This window comes from Lygodium microphyllum, chromosome 29 (assembly GCF_053477565.2).
Source record: "Lygodium microphyllum isolate KBCC chromosome 29, Lygodium_microphyllum_v1.1.10, whole genome shotgun sequence".
Lineage (NCBI taxonomy): Eukaryota > Viridiplantae > Streptophyta > Polypodiopsida > Schizaeales > Lygodiaceae > Lygodium > Lygodium microphyllum.
Window position 1 is genome coordinate 39,380,258 of NC_141163.1, and position 21,644 is coordinate 39,401,901.

General features: G+C 40.4%; 1 protein-coding gene across 3 annotated transcripts in view; it reads right to left on the reverse strand.

The window, feature by feature from the left end:
- The window catches only part of PPDK (pyruvate orthophosphate dikinase), a 38,072-nt gene extending 17,732 nt beyond the window's left edge, over window positions 1-20,340 (reverse strand). For all 3 annotated transcript variants that reach the window (XR_015689585.1, XR_015689584.1, XM_087672167.1), the window contains exons 1-16: window positions 19,707-20,340; window positions 19,561-19,617; window positions 19,158-19,391; window positions 18,920-19,057; window positions 18,651-18,813; window positions 18,307-18,542; window positions 18,077-18,205; window positions 17,737-17,916; window positions 17,500-17,637; window positions 17,221-17,385; window positions 16,936-17,097; window positions 16,757-16,846; window positions 16,528-16,666; window positions 16,259-16,436; window positions 15,967-16,096; window positions 15,435-15,563 (exon numbers count right to left, since the gene is read on the reverse strand). Coding sequence is in view for 1 of the 3 variants with exons in the window: in XM_087672167.1 (XP_087528293.1) it covers window positions 15,435-15,563; window positions 15,967-16,096; window positions 16,259-16,436; window positions 16,528-16,666; window positions 16,757-16,846; window positions 16,936-17,097; window positions 17,221-17,385; window positions 17,500-17,637; window positions 17,737-17,916; window positions 18,077-18,205; window positions 18,307-18,542; window positions 18,651-18,813; window positions 18,920-19,057; window positions 19,158-19,391; window positions 19,561-19,617; window positions 19,707-19,979 (2,541 nt within the window). In the remaining 2 variants the exon portion in view is untranslated. The remainder of the gene's footprint in view (window positions 1-15,434; window positions 15,564-15,966; window positions 16,097-16,258; window positions 16,437-16,527; window positions 16,667-16,756; window positions 16,847-16,935; window positions 17,098-17,220; window positions 17,386-17,499; window positions 17,638-17,736; window positions 17,917-18,076; window positions 18,206-18,306; window positions 18,543-18,650; window positions 18,814-18,919; window positions 19,058-19,157; window positions 19,392-19,560; window positions 19,618-19,706) is intronic.
- Window positions 20,341-21,644: the final 1,304 nt, after the last annotated feature.

Sequence of the window (21,644 nt, forward strand, 5' to 3'; positions counted from 1 at the left end):
TCAGAGCCATCTGTCATTGGTATCAGAGCCTATGGATCAGCGGACATGATCCGTCATCCGCCAGGTCGTCTGTCGCTTGTCAGGTCGTCCGTCATCCGTCAAGTCACCCATCGCCCGCCAGGTCACCAGTCGATTGAGGGTTGCCTGCCATTCGTGAGCCGTCGAAGATTTTTTCGAAGTGGTCACTTGTGGTGTGCCACGTCACGTAAGTGTGACACCTTGCAAAACAACCAGGCGTGAGGCGAAACGACCGATGTGAGGCGAAACGACCACGCGTGAGGCAAAACGACCCAGCATGAGGCGAAAAGGGATCCGATTGTGGTCAACGAAAGGCGAAATGTGAAAAAGGCGTCAGCTGTGAGGCGAAACATGAAGACGACTGCTGTAGTCGTGATGATAAGTACCAGATAGCATTCAGGCTATATATGTCACACAGCTGTCTTCAAGGAGCAATTTTGCAGTAATATTGTTCCCTCCCGACTGAGCCAGCATTTAAATCGCCACCAATGGACTGAAATCAGTCAAATTTGTCACACATATAAAAGACATATTTGTGGTCCAAGTGATCGTCCCGTTTTCTGCCGAAGAACTTCATTTTCAGCATGACTGGTCTAGTCCGGGAAGATAAGGATTGTTCCTCACTCTTCGGGCTTACTAATAAATCCAGCAGCAGCTGCCCTATCATTAAAACCAGGGAAGTACTTTACTTTGTATGCAAATTTCTTATCTTTGCTTTCCAATTCCAGTGTATTAATGGCAGAAAAAGGGAAAGAGAGAGTAATGGAAGGTTCTAGTTCTGGGGACCACCCTATGGTAGATCCCCATGAACCAGAGATGCAAGAAGAACAGTGGGAAGAATTTTTTGCTACACGAGAACAATTTGATGATCTTACTGCTCATGTACAGGCTCAGGGGGTTCAAATGGAATTTTTAACCCAAACACTCACTGAAATAAAATCTCAATTAACTTTATTATTAGAAAGAGATAAAAATAAGATAGAAACCTCAGATGTCCCATCTTCATCGAAAGATTTAGATGTGACTATGCGACATCCTAAGGAACCCCACCATAAGTTGAGGGATAATCCAGTTTTAAAGGATATGAAACCCCCTCAGTTTCACAAGGAGGAAAAAGATAGAAATAAAGATACAATCTTTAATTTCCTCCAAAAATGGGAAGATTTACATAAACTTAAAATACCCCACCACATCTCCAAGCACTGGAGGCTAGTTTAACTTTGGGGCCCAAAGCATATAAGTGGTGGCGAACTTAAAAGGAGGCAAATAAAATACCTGAAACTTGGGCTCAATTTGAATCCGTCTTTTTGAAAGAATTCCTTCCTGAAAATGAAATGGAAAGAAATTGGGAAGATTGGGATTATGTCAGACAAAAAGGAAGACCCCTGCTGACATATTTGGAGGAATATCGTGAGATAATCCTCAAATTGGAAGGAATAGATGAATTTCAAAAGACAAGAGAATTCATTAGGGGACTAGATAAAGCCTGTAAAAAGGAAGTAAAAAGGAGTTCACCTAAGACGTTGGAAGAGGCAATTAAATTTGCATTAATCAATGAAGATAATGTGCGTCCAGGTACACTCACTAGTCTCACTGATACGGAGCCCAAGTCTAAGGAATTGGAAACCTCAAAATTTGTGGGCAAATTTAAAAGGAAAATGCCATTCTTTAATGGTAAAAAACAACCTTTTGAAAAGAAACCATATGTGAGGCTAAGTTGAGTCCTGATGACTTTGATAAGGCCAAAAAAGAAAAGTTGTGTTTCAATTGCCTATCCCCTGACCATGCTGCTTGGAATTGCCCTCGAAAGAAAAAGGGGGAAGACAAAGGAAAGGATAAGGACAAGGGCAAGGAAAAAGAAAAACAAATCTATGTAGTGCAGACCTTAGAATTAAAGGGGCATGAAAAGTACAAATCTTTAGAGGTCTTGCACATGGATGTACAACACAAGTGTTGTATGTCAACTTCTATGTGGCAGCCTACTTTTGGACCACAAAATTAGTTAGAGTACATGGATTAATAGCTGGAAAAAGGGTTAGAGTCATAATTGATGACTCTGCTACACATAATTTTATAAATTATGCACTTGTCAAAAAATTGAAACTTCCCCAACAAAAAAGTGGGCATCAATATGTTGTTCGTATGATGCAAGGCCAAGACAATAAAATATGGGATACAATGGTATCCAATTTGGAAATTGAGATTCAAGGATATAAAGATAAACTTGATTTCCAAATTATGAACATGGAAAGAGCTGATATTGCTCTAGGGAGGGAGTGGCTATGGGGATTGGAACTATCCTTAAAACGTAGTTACCATCATAATACACTGGAATTTGAAAGGAATGGTAAGACTTTTGTCATTCAAGGTAAACATGAAGTATCTGATAATCCTTTGTTGTGTTCTACTGAAGTTCAGAAGCTGATAAAGAAGGAAGTTCGTGAGGTATATATGTTATGGTCTCTTCCTGTACAGAATACTTTCACTTTCTATAATATAAAGCAACAGTTTTCTTATGTTTGTGAGTTGAATGTAAATAATGAATTAAGTAGTTTGTTAGATGATTTTAAAGATGTGTTTCCTTCTGATTTACCAAGTGGCCTTCCACCAGATAGGGGTGATATAAATCACCCAATTGACACAAATAAGGATACACACCCTATTTCTAAACCACCGTATAGGTTAAGTGAAACACAACATCAAGAAGTTGAAAGACAAATTAAGGATTGCCTTGATAAAGGGATTATACAACCCAGTAATTCACCTTGGGCTTCACCAATTTTATTAGTAAAGAAAAACGATGGTTCTATGCACCTTTGTGTTGACTATAGAGCACTTAATAAAATAACGGTGAAGAATAAATTTCCTATGCCCAGAATGGAAGATCTTTTTGATCAATTGCAAGGGGAAAAATTCTTCACAAAGATAGATTTAAGATCAGGTTATCACCAAGTAAGAATTAAGACACAAGATGTTCCTAAGACAGTATTTCGTACTAGATACGGGCATTATGATTTTTTGGTGATGCCTTTTGGCCTCACTAATGCACCAGCTACCTTTATGAAGCTGATGAATAGTGTTTTACGGCCCTATCTAGGACATTTTGTAGTAGTCTTCTTGGATAATATCTTGATCTTTAGTAAATCAAGAGAAGAACATTTGGAACACTTACAATTAGTATTCCAACTGTTAAGAACACATTCCCTTTATGCGAAGAAAACTAAATGTGAATTCTTTGCGCAAGAGGTCAAATATTTGGGGCATGTTATCTCGAAAGAGGGAATCAACATGGATCCAGAAAAAGTAAGGGCAATTATTGAATGGCCATCTCCAAGGAACCTGGAAGAGCTACAGATCTTCCTAGGTTTATCTGGATTTTATCGTAGATTCATTCGAGACTATGCCAAAATAGATGTTCCAATGACAGACCAACTTAAAGGGAAAGGAAAGGGCTTCAATTGGGGAACAGACCAAAATGAAAGTTTTCAAAACTTAAGGTAGCTATTGCTACAGCTCCAGTACTATTAATTGTGAATCCCAATAAACCATTTGTGGTTGAAGCTGATGCCAGTGATAAGGCGATAGGCGCGGTCTTATTACAAAAAGGTCGACCAGTTGCTTTTGAAAGCAAGAAATTAGACCGTGCAAAACAGAATTATTCTGTTTATGAGAGGGAGTTGTATACAATAGTACATGCAATGAAGAAATGGAGGCACTATCTGTACGGTGCCAAACTTTTGATTTTATCGGATCATGAAAGCATTAAGTGGCTTAATGATCAACCGGATTTACACAGGCGTAAAGCCAAATGGGCCGAACTCCTTCAAGAGTTCGACTATGAGATAAGATATAGAAAAGGAAAGTATAATATAGTAGCTGATGCACTCAGCAGAATGCCCATCATTAATGAATTGAGTTTTACTCAGTTCACTTCCAACTTGCTTGAATCTTTAAAAGGGAAATGCCAGGTTGATCCGGCATATTCCAACATATGGGAAGCAATAAAAAATGGGGATCCAACTGAAAGTGCTTCTACTGAGGAAGGAATATCTGAGGATATTCAACAAGGAAATGGAGCATCAGGGGTTGCTCAAACTGGATTCAAGTGGAAGAATTTTACCATTGATAATGGTTATTTACTCTACAAGGATAGGGTATGTGTCCCGAAAGATATAGAAATAAGGCGCCAGATACTCTTTGAGTGTCATGATACCCCTAGCGCGGGACATCCAGGAGTTAATAAGACTTATAGTCTTATTAAAAGGCAGTTCTATTGGCCCGGAATGAATAAGGACGTCCTTGACTATGTGGTCAAATGTAATAAATGCCAGGTTAATAAAGCTGAAAGATTAAAAATGGGAGGACTTCTCCATCCACTAGAGATTCCTTCGGGAAAATGGGAGAGTATCTCCATGGACTTTATTGTTGCTTTACCCAGAACACAGAGGGGGCACGACTCTGTGTGGGTGATTGTGGATAGATTAACCAAAATGGCTAGGTTTATTCCAACTTCAACTGATGTTAAAACACTAGAATTGGCTAGATTGTTCGTAGAGAACATATACCGATTGTATGGCCTTCTGGCAAATATAGTTTCTGATCGGGATAGAAAATTTGATAGTCAATTTTGGCGTGCGGTATTTAGGAAGTTGGATACTAAACTTAGCATGAGTACGGCGGATCACCCGCAAACTGATGGGCAAACTGAAAGGGTTAACCAAATCCTTGAAGATATGCTTAGGGCATATGTAAGTAAAAGGCAAACTAATTGCGAAAAGTATCTACCGATAGCAGAGTTTGCATATAACAGTGCCAAGCACTCTTCCACTGGATATAGTCCATTTATGTTAATGTATGGGTTTCAACCTAGAGCTCCTTTTGCAGTAGGACTGCATAAGGAAAAGGTTCAGGCAGCCAAAGACTTTTTGGAGGATATGAATAATATGTTAAAATTTGCTCAAGAAAATATTAAAAAGGCTCAAAATCGAGCTAGAGCATATGCAGATCCTCACCGAAGAGACATCTCCTTTGAAGAAGGAGAATTGGTTTATCTTAAGGTGCCTGAACAAACTAAAACTATGAAAAAGGGACAATGTCCAAAGCTTTCACCAAGGTATTGTGGTCCTTTCATAATACTTAAAAAGGTAGGAGAATTGGCTTACAAGCTCCAACTACCTGCTGGTAGTAAAATACATCCAGTTTTTCATGTAAATAAATTAAGGAAGAAACTGGGTGATTTGGACAATCTAATCTTAAATTATGATATTGAGGAGCTATTAAATGACCAATCTAATCCACATGAACCAGAAAGAATATTAAATGTTCGTAATAGGCAAACAAGGAATACTATTTATCAAGAATGTTTGGTTAAGTGAAAAGATTGTTCAGAAGAAAGCTCAACTTGGGAGCGAGTAAGTACTTTAAAGAAAAGGTTTCCCAATTTACAGTTAGACCTTCCAAGTATCGTTTTCGAGGACGAAACCGATTCTTAAGGGGAAGGAAATGTGGCATTAATGTGGCATTAAAGTGATATTTAATGTGACATTAAGGTCACAAACATTGAATGTGACATTAAAGTAACATTTAATGTGACATTAAGGTAAATCAAGGGGAACATGCACGAGGATGACCGTCCGGGCTCTTGGGCGCCCGAACAGGGTTTAGGGGAGCCTAGGACCAAAGAGAGTCCAGGAATAGTTGGACTTACCAAGGTTTGACGGCTGGCAATCGGATCACGATGGTCTGGTCAGCAATATACTAGGCAAGGCTGGGAGGTGAAGGAATCACTAGTGCTCATTCATCCCGACAGCTTTCTCTGGTTTTTATGTTCTTCTTCAGAGCCATCTGTCACTTGGTTTTGTGTAAGGTACATGAACGACACATAACTCATTCATAATGTTTAAGAGTCGTCCTCAAGCTCACATGGTGTCTTATCATGTTTCTCTATCATTGGAGGCCCTAAGGAGGCATTATGGACTCCGCAAGGAAGACAACACTCCCATCTTCACCTTCACCTTCACTTTCTTTTCCTATTCCAAATTTGTGTCACATGACAGAGGAGGAGTTTGAAGAGTACTCGCACCCTTCTACGAGCTTTGCTACTACATCCTGACTGGTTGGTGAGGCTTGTTACCTCTTCGATTGTGAAGAATACATGGCATTTAGGATGAGTAGTGAACCATCTTCATCTCAATTAGGCCAATGTCAGATTCGTACAACCCCTTTGAGTTGTATGAAGCAAAACCCTCTCTTGTTTCTCCCTTTGGTGTGCAAAATCTGGATGTTTTACAATATGTAAGCTTCAATAAAAGGGGCTCTTGAAGCAAAGATCCTTCATTAGGCACATCTACATCCTTTGCTTCATAAGCATGTAAACCAATCTTCTCAAATCCCTCCCTTCATCTTTATCTTTCTAGTTTCTAGCTATTTTATTGATTTATTTCCATTCCACCCTCTTTTGATCCCCACCTCAATTTCCGCTCTTCTTCATTCCAAAACCTTGGATTACACTCCACTTCTACATCTAGCACACTAGGAGTTAGATCCTCCATCTCCCCTCCTAGCACTCTCTTTCTCTACACTAGGAGTTAAGATCCTCCATCTCCGCTCCTAGCACTCTCTTTCTCCACACCATATTCTACCTATCCTCACTTCACCACCTCCTTACACCATGGTACATCATTATTAGATCGTCCATCTCTGCTCCTAGCACTCTCTTTCTCCACACCATATTCTACCTACCTCACTTTCACCACCTCTTTGCACCATAGTACATCATTAGAGGAAATGCCATCCTTTAACATTATGCTTTCCACATACCCCCAAGTGAGCAAATTGGTTTACCCTAGTACAGCTGTGATGGGCACCCCCATCACTACCCCTAATCAGTCACCTACCCATTTTTCCACCTTCCAGACATAGGAATTTCTATCCTCTGCTTATGGTGTATCATCACACACTCCATGGGTCACTCCTACATAGGGATTTCCATCTATTATTCCATGTGTCCCTATCTCTCCTCCATGGGCTACTCATGTGGTCACCATGCCCATGCCTAGATAGTTCATGCCCACATTTGGATCCACTATGTACACTTCCGGCATGCATGATTGGCGCTCGAACTAATTTTGAAGTGTACTCCACTCTACCACCCTATCCTCCCTCTCCTATTGCTACGGCCAAGGATGCCTTCAAGAAAAGGCTTGTTTTTACAGGTTGAATTTCATCAATTGGTCAACTTTGAGCAACAAATGCTTGAATCTCAAGAACTTTGGGACCTAGTAGTTTGGTCTTAAGCCTATGCCGAACCCTTGATTGACTCACCCTAAGCACGTCTCTCAATGGAGGGCCTGCAATGGCATAGCCAATATTGAGCTAATGCAAGGGTTGCTTCCTGAGTTCCCACTCTCAATTACAACATTTTCCCCTCACCTCATTGATCACTATGCAATACAAGTTCACACTTTGGCATATAAATCTCAACTTTGAGCTTCAAGAGTTTCCATGAAGGAAGGATATGATCTAAAAGTCAAGTTAGCCGCATATACGCAGTTATTTGGCAAGTTCACCACTACTAGCTTTTTGAAGTCAAATGATGATCAAGTTGCGTTCTTTTTGAATAAGCTGCCTAAAAGATACTTCCATTTCATCCAACCCATTATCTCATTGCCCCAATTGCCAACCTTCTATGAGTTTGAATGTCAGTTCTTGCATCATGCAAGGCTGCACAATCAAGTCCACAATAAGTCCTCCACAAACTCTTATTTAGAGAGGGGTCTCATCGCCTCTTCCTTGCAAGGGAAAATGGGTAGTGGTGGCAATAACTCTCAAGATGCGAAGGCACCTCAAAATAAGGGTAACACAGGCCATGTGGACGAGGAGTGTCGTACCAAGGCTCAAGGTCTTCCACCAAAGAAACAATAGCAAAACTGCTTCTACTCATGTTGGACAATCCAATGGGCTACACCTCCCACTGCTGCCCATCTGTAAGTGGCCATTGGACATGCAAGCACATAGGCAACCTCAACAACCTATATCTTTTAGTACTCTTTGAAGAATTAGCTGATTGATCAGCTCCTCACTCCTCTACACCTCCATCTAGGACCGCTTCTCCACCTCGTCAAGCATTTCATTGGCAGCAACCTGCTCATGGACCACTTCTCCACCTTATCAGGCATTTCATCAGCAGCAACCTACTGATGGATGTACGCAATGATGTCACACCCTTAGTCTTTCCTTCTTCAATCTTCCGGTGCATTCACTCATAGATACACACTCATTGCATTGTTTTTTCATTTTAACTCTCATTTTTTGTTTTGTTCTGCTTTGAAACATCTCGCTATTGACCTCTATCTTGCAAATTCTGATCTCTTTTGCAAGGTTTTGTATTTTAGTGTAGGACTAGTACGCACGTTTGAGATAGTCCTTGGGCTTGAGACTTGGGATGCACACCGTTCCTTTTGTGGTTTCATCTTCCTAGGAGATTTTCTACCAACATGGAGGCTTTCCCTCCCTAGGCAAATCATGATATCATCGCCGTGACTTCTACCTTGCTCTTCTAATCAGGGTGCTTCGTCCTCATTTTCATCTATCATCATGGTTTTTGGTGCCACACGAAGACCGATATCAAGCCCCTCTTTCTCCTTTGGCCTCAATATCCAGGATTGAGAGGGGGTTCCTATCCTTTCTGGGTATTCTACAAGATTTGGCACTTGTCTTCGACATCAGCCTCCCCTTCCCTATTATACCTTCCCCACGAGAAACACTATCCAAGTGGCACTTGCCACATGTGCATTCTCATCATGTAGCATACTCCTTTGCAACTCATCATGCAGAGTATTCTTAAGCGGACCCTCAGATGTCTCCATCAGTGGTTCTTCACCACCTTAACATCACCTCACCATACTTCATCACTCTTTCCCTCAATCAACCCTTGATGGTTGGGTTAGCTTGTTTGTTTTGTGATGCGTTGGATCTAACCATCCTTCTTCATTCTCTCTACGGGGCACAATTACTTGAAAGGTTGCAAACCATATCTATTCTCTTAAAAAACAAAAAGAAAATAAGAGGTTCAATACGATCCCATTTGCCTTTGTAGGATTTAGTAGGCCACTCGGCAGTTGACAAGCACCCTTTATCTGATAACTTGCCCTCTCTGGGGCAATTACTTGGACTCCCTTAGTAAGATAACCATCGCCTCTATTGTCTTGGTAGACCACTAGGCTAGCGTCGTGCACCCTCTGTCCAATGCCCTGGCGACTTTGGCATGGGACACCCTGGGATAACATTGAGCTTAAGCTTTTCTTCTAATCCCTTCTTGGTTTCAGGACGTTGAGCAAAAAATTCATTATCAGCTGATTAACTTTTTAAAAGAGCCCCGAAACAATAAATTACCAAAAGTTTCATTAAATTAGGAGCGTTTCTAGAGAATTTCTATGTGCCACATGCAAAACCCTAATTTCAAAAGATCATTTTGTATCCATAAATAGAGGCTGCCCACAATTCACCCCTATCTTAGTGTGCAGGTTTCTCACTCCCACATGTAGATTTCAGCCATCAGCCACCTTCCCTTTGCTGTCCAGCCCCATCGAACTACAGCACTGTCCTCTCCGACACATGGCATCTCCATCCCTATTGTTGTCTTGCTAACTAGAAGCCTCATACTGCTACATTTTCAGCTGCCAAATGTCACCTATAGTTTCCTCATCATCGACACCTAGACTAGCTTACATTTACAACTTCAAACTTGGCAACACTTGGCACCTACATCAGCCTGCATTTTTGCAACTGGTGTGGCCATTTGCAACATCCTCCACTTCCTTTTTTGTCACCTAGTTCTCCTACTACCTTGGTGATCAAATTTTTACACTCACACACTCACATCTCTAACTGGTGGTTATAGCATTCGGGATCCATGTTCAATGCACGTCACACTCCCACACTCTTCAACTCTACCCTTGAGCATTTTGTACACTCTTTTACATTCCTATACAGCATTCGTTCACTTCAAAGTTTGTGTTTGTGTGTGTGTGTGTTTGCGTTTGTTTCTATATTTGAGTTTTGAGTTTTGCATTTAGGGTCTAAGTTTTGCACATCACTATTTGAGTCTGTGTTTCAATCATGGTTATACTTTCTGTGTTTCCTCTATACAAACCCTAGCATATATTCACACATAGTATGAAAAAGATAAATACATATTTGATTGCTCTTGGCTTTAGAGATTCAAACATTGAAAGCACGTTTTATATCTACAAAGATGAGAATTATCCCTTGATTCTCATTCTTTGTGTGGGTGATATGTTGTTGATTGGACCTCATCCGACAAATTGCAACCTTAAAGAATGAATTGATGTATGTATTTCACCACAATTCTTACATATACAATTTACCACAATTGAGGAGGGCATTGCTTTACAATAGTCTAAAAGTACATTGGCCAACTCCTTGAGCATTTTTAGATGCAAGATTGCAAGCTGATCTCTACTATTATTGAAATAGTAGGAGACAAGCCATAGGTTTAAACTTCACGATACAAGAGATCCATTTGATGCCTCTCTATCAACAAGTTGTTGGCTGTCTACTCTATTTCTGTAGAACACATCCAGATATTCAATTTGGGGTCTATCAATCGACCTGCGTTATGCATATGATAGACCTGCTTTATGCATAGCCCTAGTACTACACATTGGCAAGCAATCAAATGTGTCTTTGCCAATCAAATGTGTCTTTCCCCTATCTTAAAGGCACTCGAAGATTGGGCCTTTTCTACCCTAAAGACACTTCTCCTTACTTGCATACATTCATAAACAAAGACTCAGTTGGATGTTATGACACACGGGTGTCCACTGGTGGTAATTGTTTCATGCTTGGTGATTCACGTATCTCTTAGTTGAGCAAGAAGCAATCTACAATGGCACATCTAGCGGCTGCGAAGCTGAATACACGGCAACATTTACAGCTACATTGGAATGTACATGGCTTAGATGCCTTCTGGTCAATCATAGTGCAGAATAGTAGTCACACACTCCTATGTATATTGATAATCAGAGTGCCATGGCAGTTGTGAGGAATCCAGTATTTCATGCCCACACTAAGCACATGGAGGTGCATTATCATTATGTGAGAGAGAGACTCCATGCAAGGGAGATTAACTTGGTTTATATCCCTAGACAAGACAACTTGGCAAATGTGTTTACAAAATCTCTCTGGGGCGAAGTTTGAAGCCTGCCAATTCCTTGCATACATTCACATCATTCACTTAAAAGAAACATGTTTTTTTTTGGGAGGGGGGTGTGTTTTGGTGCAGTGTGTGGGTTGTTGTGTGGGTGTGGGTGTGGATGCGGGTGTGGTGTTACACTTATCCGTCCTTTTGTAGTTTTGGTGTGAACGCGATGGCGTTTTAATGGTTCCAATGGGATTTTGGATCTTTAAGGTCAATGTAGATAAAGTTTGCTACTTTGATCTTTGGGAAGAATCTCTCTCAAAAGTTCGTCAAAAGGCCCAAAATTAGTAAAACCTACCTTCACCTTAAGGGTATGGCTAGAGGTATGGATATCAAAGTGAAGGAGTTGAAGCCCTTTCAAGAGGACGGAGGTAGCTAAGCCCTTTTTTTTAAAAAAGAAAAAAAGGGCCGGTGGGGGAGGGACATTGTTCCCAAAGAGGCTAAACCATCTTTGAGGGCTAGCTAGACATGGCCCCTCCTAATATCCTAGCTCTCTAATGGGGCTACTCAGAAGGTCCTAGCACTTGATCCTTGCCTTGCCATCATGCAAGGCTTTTTAGAGGCCCAAATCAAGGTTCCACAACATCACACAATGTTTTTGCTCAACTTCACTTTTTTTTCATAACATGTCTTATACTCTCAAAACCGTTTCTTACGAAAACATTTCTAAAGTTTCTAAATAAGTAGAAATGAGATGTCAAAAATGTGTTTTGTGAATTTCTTTCGAGGAGGGGTAAAATAAGAAATATGGGTTTTTAAAAAGAAACTTTTTATATTTTTAAATGAGGAAAAGAGGTTTTAAGCCTTCTATGGAACTCTCTTAAACAAGAGAGAGCCAATTGAGCATAAGTGAAAATACATGGGACTCAATTGAGTATAACACATTACCCATCCATTGTTCACTTATGTCAAACTCTAGTCTTTAGACAAGCTATACTATGATTTAGACATTAGACGCCACAATTCATACATATCACACAAAGAAAATTGAAATAAACATGTCACATAGCTCATGTTCAATGTGGAATGGACCAAGCTACAACATCATGATCTTCATTCCAAAACATCATTTGAGAATGTAGAATGTGGAATCGGTCAAGTTGAAATGAGAAATTAGAGAATAAGAAAGAGGAGGGAAGAAAATAAAGAAAGAAGAGAGAACTTAGAGGAGAGGGAAGAAGAGAGGAAGGAACAAAGAGAGGTAAGCAGAATGGAAGATGAAGGCTGCAACTTAGAGGGAGAGGGAGAAAGGCGGAGAAGTGGGTTATTGTTTGTGCATGAATATAGCAATGGGAGGAGCATGGAAACATGGATTTTTTTTATAAAAAAAATTAAAGCCCAGATTAAAATCCCACAACATCACATAACGTTCTAGTGAAGCCCAAATCCACCCTTTTTTTTTTAACCCATGTTTTTTTTTTACTCTCAAGAATTTTTCTTACTTATAGAAATGTTTCTAAAGTTTTCATCTGTGTAAAAATGAAATGTTAGAAACATGTTTTGTAAGTTTCTTTCAAGATGAAGTAAAATAGGAAATGCGAGTTCTTTTATAAAGGGAGTTTTTACATCTTTAAATGAGGGAAAGAGGTTTTAAATCTCTATGGAACTCTCTTAAACAAGAAAAAGCCAATTTATCATAAGTGATAATACATGAAAGTCAATTGAGTATACACATTACCCATCCATTATTGACTAATATCGGACTCTAGTCTTTAGAAAGCTATACTACGACTTAGACATCAGACGTCATGATTCATACATATCACATAAAGAAAATTAAAATAAGCATGTCACATAGCTCATATTCAATGTGGAATCAATCAAGCTGCAACATCGTGATCTTCATTCCAAAACATCATTTTGGAATGTGGAATGTGGAATCAAACAAGTTGGAATGGGGAGCTATGGAAGAAGAAAGAGAAGAAGAGATAAGAATGTATAGGAGAGGGAAGAAGAGAGGAAAGAAAAAAGAGGAGAGAGTAGAATGGAAGATGAAAGTTCCGACTTAAAAGGAAGAGGGAAGGGGGCTAAGAGGCAAATGGTTGTTTGTGCACGAACAAAGCAACGGAAGGAGCATAGAAACATGGAAGTTACTTTTTTAAAGCCCAAATTAAAATCCCACGACATCACACAACATTCTAGTAAAGCCTAACTTCACTTTTTTTTACAACCCCATATTTTTTACTCTAAAAAATGTTGCTTGCTTGTGCACAAATAGAGCAACAAAAAGAGCATAGAAACATGGGAAGTTTTTTTTTTTTAAGCCCGAATTAAGGTCCCATAATATCACGCAATGTTCCATTGAAGCCCAACTTCACCTTTTTTTTAAACCCATGTTTTTCACCCTCAAAAATGTTTCTTAATGTTTCTAAAGTTTCTAAATCAAAGAAACATGTGTCTTTGCTGCTATGAAGCAAAAAGTCCGAGAAAGTAAAGCCAAGATACCACAAAACCCTATAAATGGTACCCCTTTGGGAGTTCACTCAGGAGCTCTCAAGTAATTCCTAAGAGGCATTCGCCAAGGTAAAGACAAGCCAAAGGAGCGTCCAACAACTTGTCCAAAGACCACCATATCCTGGCACTCCTCCATTTCCCTCTAGGACCAAAATTGCTCCAAGAAAAGTACCACACAACATTCTTGACTCGGCACACACATGGATCATGCATCGTCGGATGAGAGGCTTCCATTACATGTCTTTGACAACATGCCCTCCCATATCTAGAGCCTATAGGCAAAAAATAGAAGAAAAACTGCTCAAAAAGAGAGGAAGTGGTAGGGTATTGCAGTCCAAAGCAAAGAAAAGAGGGTGCAGAGCGGAAGGTGGAGGTCGTGATCTGAGGAGAAAAGCTAAGTAAAGAGGCTACTGACAGCAAGCAGGGTAGCATGCAAGGTAGATTGAGCCGATGGTCAAATACATGCAACTGTTGGCAAGCGTGAGACAGATGGCAACTAACAGCAGAAGTGACGAAAACAGATAGGGCTGAAAGCAATAGCAAAATTGCAGTGGGCTTAACTAGAGCATTGCAGAGCCCTATTATTGTCAAGCAAAGGACAAGGGGACCTGGGAATAGTCAAAGACAGCGAGGGTGCTAGTGCAAGAAGGGGAGACAGAAACTCACTAGCATCACACAGCAAGCTGCGGCAGCCAGCTTATCACTCGCATAATGGAAAGAGGCTTGTCAACTCAGGTACAATGTTTTCATACCTTTGTAGACTTGGTTGCAAGGGCCATAAAGGAAGGCAGGCAATCAAAACTCCATAAAGTGTGCAATTGTGAAAACCCCAAACACTGTAGTATGCTCACAATTATAATATTCACGTATTTTCAAGGCTTGACCATTTGAGAAAATGGAAAGAATGAATAGTTGAAGCTGAGTATGACAATTATCTAGAAAATTATAGCTATGGACACATAAAAGAAATGAAAATAATCTGAGGGCTGAAGATGGACAACGCCCCCCGTCCCAAAGAAAAATAAGGAATTTGTTGATAAAGGAGTAGAGATTGATAATGGAGATAGATGGGACCAGCTTTGAGCTACCTTCACCCACTGTGCAAGGAAATTTGATAAGAGTGGGAGAAAATGAGCTCTTCTTGTAGGAGAAAGGAAGACTTTGTGCAAAGAGAAAGTGGAGTAGCACAAGACTAGTGTTCGACCACATGTTATGAGGTATAACGAGTGATGGGACACTTGGAAGCTTGAGTCGAAGTGTCTTGAAACTTAATCTCTTCCCTATGGCCTTCCCTTTAGGACTGAGAAATGTCAAAAATAGGGATAACTGAATTATAAAGTACTGTCAAAACACAAACTTACATTTTTAGAATGTCATCCCTATTTCTATGACTAGCCAAATGTCATCCCTATTTCTATAACTAGCAGTTTTAGGCTAGTTCAAAGCTCCTAAAATTTAAGGACTTCCTAAAAGATGTATTCAGAGGACTTCAACTCATTGGTGTAACTCTATTTTCTCTAACCAAAAGTGCACATCAACCAACACAATAGCTTGCCCTCACAAGAAATGCTAATAATGAACAATTACCATTAGGACAAAAAAGGAATCGAGACAAAAATATACTACCTAAAACTGACATGATTTCATGTGAACTACTCAATAGAAGTCAAAATGTGCTGCTGCTTCAAAAATGCTGAGACTGCCTCAATGATTTTTCATAGAAAAAAATGAGAAAACTCACCTCATCAGCCACCAGTGCAGCACGAGGAATCTCAATCATTGTTCCAACCCTATATGACAGTTTGACTCCCATTTCTGCAAACACTTGCTGTGCAACCTTATGGATGGCTGAAACTTGGTGGCCCAGCTCCTATGCACAAGAATGCATACCTTGTAAGGTCTGTTACTGTTAGTTTCCAAGAGAGAAATGGCATGCCACAAACTATCAGCAGGTCATCTATCTCAAAAAATTACAAAGAAGGTGTTTTCATTGTTGTTGTTAAAGCAAAACACTATTCCACTATAGTTGTGCTGTTGTACTTAATTCTGGTATTGTGTTTTTTTTTTTCCATCCTCATTTATAACTAACTGGCAAAATGCAAAAAGATCACTTGATCTGAGCTCCTGCACTCGTACGTACTAACAGCTTCCATCCAAATACTATCATAATATGTGATGCCGCAATTGACCAGACTAAATTCTAAATCTTATCAAATAACAAATACAAAATCTTGTAAGCAGAAAATAACAAGAAGATTGTTGAGTTTGCATGCCTCTGATGTTCCAACAAGGGGAACCATGACCTCAGGAAGGACCTTAATTTGTTGATTGGTCATGTTTACAGCTGCCTCAAAGATAGCTCGCGCTTGCATATGCGTGAGTTCAGGGTATGAAATTCCAAGCCTTCAAGCATAAACCAAAAGTTGATTGAGTTGATTATGTGATTAACTCCCATGTCAATTTGTTTTGCAAAAAACAAAAAAAAACAAAAACAAAAAAAAACAAAAAAAAAAAACAAAGAAAAAAAAAACTATGTTTGTAGAAAAGTGAAAACAGACTATCAACCTGCATCCACGGAATCCCAACATGGGATTTACTTCAGATAACTTCTCCACACGAGCAAAGACTTCCTCCTCTGGAACCCCTGTATCTTTCGCTAGCTCTGTGACTATCTCTTCAATGTCTCCTTCTGGTAAGAACTCATGTAGAGGAGGATCCAACAAGCGGATGGTAACCGGAAGTCCTGTGAAAATGAACTAAGAAAGTCGAGTTTCACAATATACAACTTAGTAATTTGCAGAAATGAAGACATATTTGACATCATCCACACCTACCATCCATTGCACGAAAGATGCCTTCAAAATCTGACCGCTGGTATGGTAACAGCTTATCCAGTGCAACTTTTCTTCGCTCCACATCAGGTGCCATGATCATCTGCCTTACGTTTTTTATACGTTCATCTGATGCAAAAAACTAGAAAGCAACAGAATTTACAACTTTGATTAAGTTTTAACTTTAACAATCCAACAACAGCTGCTTCATATTAGAAATGTAAGGACTTACCATATGCTCTGTTCTGCAAAGGCCAATCCCTTCTGCACCATTCCTCCTAGCATTAAGGGCATCTTCTGGTGTGTCAGCATTTGCCATCACCTGCAAAAGAATGCTCTCCCCGATATCACAAATTGATGACTGACTAGAAACTGGTTTAAGAATCTGACATTAACACGAGAAGGATTGACCTTGAGTTTCTTTAACTGATCCACCCAATCCATTAGCTTTCCCAAATCTCCACTCATGGCTGGTTGAACCATTGGTTGTTTACCTAGAATTACTTCCCCAGTGCTTCCATTGAGAGAGATCCAGTCCCCTTCCTTCAGGACCACATCTCCTATTGTCAAGGTCTGCAACACAACGAGGTCAAATGAAAAATGTGATTACTGGACTGAAAATGCAAGAAACAGCTGAACATGCTCCACAACTTTTTCCCCCTCATTGGATCTACATAGCCCTCCATATTTATCTACCTTGTTGGCATCATTGACTCGGATGTCTGCACAGCCTGAGACACAACATTTGCCCCAGCCGCGCGCAACCACAGCTGCATGAGAGGTCATTCCTCCCCTAGCTGTCAGTATGCCTTCTGCAGCATGCATGCCACCAACATCCTCTGGACTGGTCTCGTTTCTTACCTACCACAAGAAAACTCCATTGAATAAGCCCTTTTTCAGAAAATTTGACAAAGTAATGCCTATTTGTACCTGTTAAGCCAAACTGACCAAACAACAGAATAGACACCACATTACCAATATAACAGGCTTTCCTTGTGCATGAGCAGCTTCTGCATCCTCAGCATTAAAGACAATTTGACCCATTGCAGCACCTGGAGATGCAGGCAAACCAGTGGCTATAACGTTTGCCTTATAAGTGGCGGGGTCCTCAAACTGCAAGAGCCAAGAAGATGAACTAGATGAACAGTGGTACAGGTGACTCTGCAAAACACAAGTTTTCTATTTCAAGAAAGACTCTTGATAGCCACATACCTGTGGATGCAAAAGCTGATCAAGATGTCCTGGTTCAACCATGTTAATTGCAGTTCCAGGATCAATAAGCCCCTCATCCACAAAGTCTCTTGCAATTTTAACAGCCCCAGCACCAGTTCGCTTTCCAGTGCGGCATTGCAACATCCAAAGCCTATTTTCTTGAACAGTAAACTCAATATCCTACATTCAAAGGTTCAAAATGAGAAAACCTGGCACGGAGGGCTGTCATTGCTCAGAAATGTCCTAAAACTACCAGGTGCAGTCTAGAACATCTGCAGACTCAGAGAATGACGAATGGATCAGAAAGAAATTGAATGTTCTTTGTATAACAATTATTTACCATCATTTCCTTGTAATGACGCTCAAGAATTTCACAGTTCTCAACCAGCTCTTTGTAAGCTTCTGGCATGCATCTCTTCATTGTATCAAGATCCTCAGGTGTGCGAATGCCAGCCACAACATCTTCTCCCTGAAATCGGAATTCCAACCAACAAACATATATTCTGAGATTGCACTGCAATCATAAAATATAATTGTCGCCCTCAAAATCCAGAAAAGAGATCTATGTACCTGTGCATTAATTAGGAACTCTCCATAGAGTTTCTTCTCTCCGGTGCTGGGGTTTCTTGTGAACAAGACTCCAGTGCCAGAAGTTGGACCCATATTTCCAAAGACCATTGCTTGCACATTTACAGCTGTCCCTTTTAGACCTGTAATCTGATTCAAACTGCGGTACTTAATTGCTCGAGGACTGTTCCAGGATTCAAAAACAGCTATGACTGCAAGACGCAATTGCTCTTCAGGATCTGTACAAAAGACGGATCAAACATATAAACACCAAAAGATATGCAAAGGCAACATACAAACTTTAAAGGGTCCTCAATCTGGACCAAAAGTGGTCCAGGAAAGCTCACCTGCAGGAAACTGTTTCCCTGTTGCCTTCTCGTACACAGACTTATACTTAGCCACAAGTTCTTTCAAATCATCAGTTGTGAGGTCTGTGTCCAGAGATACGCCTCTGACTTTCTTCAAACTCTCAAGTTCATGCTCAAATAAAGAATGTGGAATGCCCATAACCTAGATTACACAAAATCGGCAAACAATATCACCACCATTGAACGGCTCTAGACTTGACTATGACCTAACTTTATGCAGCAAGCTTGGAAAATCAAATGGCACAGACCACACCACCAAACATGTCAAGGAACCGACGATATGAATCATACGCAAACCGTTCCCCGCTTCTTGCAGCAAGGCCAACTACAACGCCATCATTCAATCCCAGATTGAGCACAGTGTCCATCATACCAGGCATTGAAATCTGTTGAAAGGATCAGTAATCTCTGTTACAAAGGCATCAGTACTCTTTGCTATTAATACATCCCAGCCATAGTGGACTAGGTGTAAAGCGGTTCACTTACTGCTGCTCCTGAACGAACTGAGACAAGTAGAGGTCTGGATGGATCCCCAAGGCCTGCATTCATGCCTTTCTCCACTGTTCTCAGAGCTTCACGCACTTCTTGCCAAAGGCCACTAGGAAGTTGCTTGCCATTTTCTTCATATTCTTGACATGTTTCGGTAGTGATTGTGAGGCCTGGGGGAACAGACAAACCAATGCTGGCCATTTCTGCAAGGTTTGCTCCTTTGCCTCCCAGCTGAAAATCTAGAATCAGTCAGACTCATGATGTTGCCCCTTCCTGAGGAAAAACTCTAAAATTGGCTTCTTTTCTGCATTGAATAGATAGCTTAGGAAAACACTGGTAACTTGAAATTTTCTTCATTTCATAGCATTCAACACAAAGCTTAAGAATAATTTCAGCATACCAATGACTTCATAGATTTGTCTCCTTGACTCCTTCCTTTCCCAAAGGTAAACACTCTCTGCTTATATCGAAGTATAGGATCAGAAAAGTGCCTTACCAAAAGCAAGAGTAAGTAATCAGACAGAATGGGTGATCGATATGGCCAACCTGCTTGGTGACTGGCATCGGAGGAGCCATAGCTTGGGCACGTGCACCTGGGCGTGAAAGGGCGCAGCTGTGCACAGCAGGCCGCGCCAACAATGGAGACTTGAGCTTCAGATTGTTCTCTGAGGAGCCCCAGAAGCTGGAATCCAACCCACCTGATTTTGGATTGACGCAGGCAGTTGTGTTTGCCATTGAAGCATCAATGGGATCATTCTTCTGCCCAAATTGAGCACAAGAAAGGACTGCTCTTGCCAGAGTGCCACATGCCAAGGCCATTTCTCGAGCTACAAGTTGCTAATTTAGTCAGAAAGAAAAAACGATTTTGCTAATTTAGTCAGAAACAAGCCTGAGTTTTATGATTGCTCTTCCAAGACATGTCGTCTAATTAGAGGTGTGGAATTTTTGGGTGAGGGCGGATGATGAAATGAACCTAGGTGGGACTATCGGATGAATTTCCTGTTTAGGAAAGGTACAGGTCCTTGGGCAGGCAGAGTGGAGATAGAACAATCTCTCTCTCTCTCTCTCTCCTTCTCACCAATTGTTCTTATATCATCGTCTCGCGCGCTCTCTCTCTCCCTCTCTCTCTCCCTCAGCCTCAGCAATTGGGTCTTGTATCAAGCTCACTCTGACACCATCGCTAGTGGACTGTTGTCCTGCTATGGAAAGTGTGGGCGAAGAGACGTTTCCAGAATAAAGTCTCTCACAAATTAGCAATTTCTTTAAATTTCTCACACTATTTCATCGACAATTTTTTGATAATAATCTGAATATATTATCCTGGTCTATTCCGAATCTGACTATATTGCTGTGGTCTGTTTCTCACTAATTTCTTTAATAATGTATTATATTCCGGTCAGTTCCGGGTATAGTAACTCTAAGAGAGATTTTTTAAATGTTTTTAAAGTGGTAAAATGTAAAAGAGATTTTTAGGGTGTCTTGAAATTATTGAACATTTGGTGCGGATGGAGATGGTTGTGTTGCTTTGAAAATTGATGGGTTGAGCTCCATAGAGTCCAGATGAGAAAAGGAAAACCACTGAGCCAGAGAAAAAGAAGATTATCCAGTTTCAAATACTTCAAAGGTCAATCAATCATGCGTTTGGTGGGGGAACCCACTTTGAAATAAAGCATCCACAAAAGTATACCTAGCAAGAGAGAGAGAGAGAGAGAGAGAGAGAGAGAGAGAGAGAGAGAGAGATTCCTTAGGAGTCTCCAACATCCTTTGGAGAGACAGGCTATCCTAATTATAGAAGAAATGTACAGTAACACGTCATGGATACTAACCTTGGCCAAATGAAGGGTCATTCCTACCTACCTAGACCATAGTAGGGTCTAGGTGTTGGCCCATCTATGGAAGTGGTGACTAATAGTTCCACTCTTTTGGTAGGCTACTTTAGAAGTTTTGGTAGGCTACTTTGGAAGTGGTGAGCAAGACACTCGACTCTTTGTTGCTTATAAAGCCATCACCTAGGAACTGCAAATGTTATGCTCCCATAGTCTTGTTTGTTTACTAAACATGTCTTGGTGCCATTGTTTACAAGTGATAGCAACTAGAAGAAGATACTCGAGTGCTGAGCTTTGAGAACATGGACTACTCGCTAGGGTTGTAGTCAAACAAAGACCGTTATGTAAGAGCACATATGAACGTTTCTTGTTCACTCAACCTATGTGCTTGCTACATATCTTAAGAACGCACATAAATATATCACACCTCCAATTATCTCTCCCACTTGAAATATGGAGATGAGGGTTACCTCCAAACTCCAACCTACCTCTACCTACTCTAACTAGCCTATTATAATTTATAGTTATCACTATGGCCTTCCATGTCACTCTTTTTAATAAGAACATCAAGGGCAATCAATTTGGTATTCTCTAAATAATAAAAAGTGAATAATGACCAACTAAAGTTGTTAACACGTGACTTACAAACACAATACTC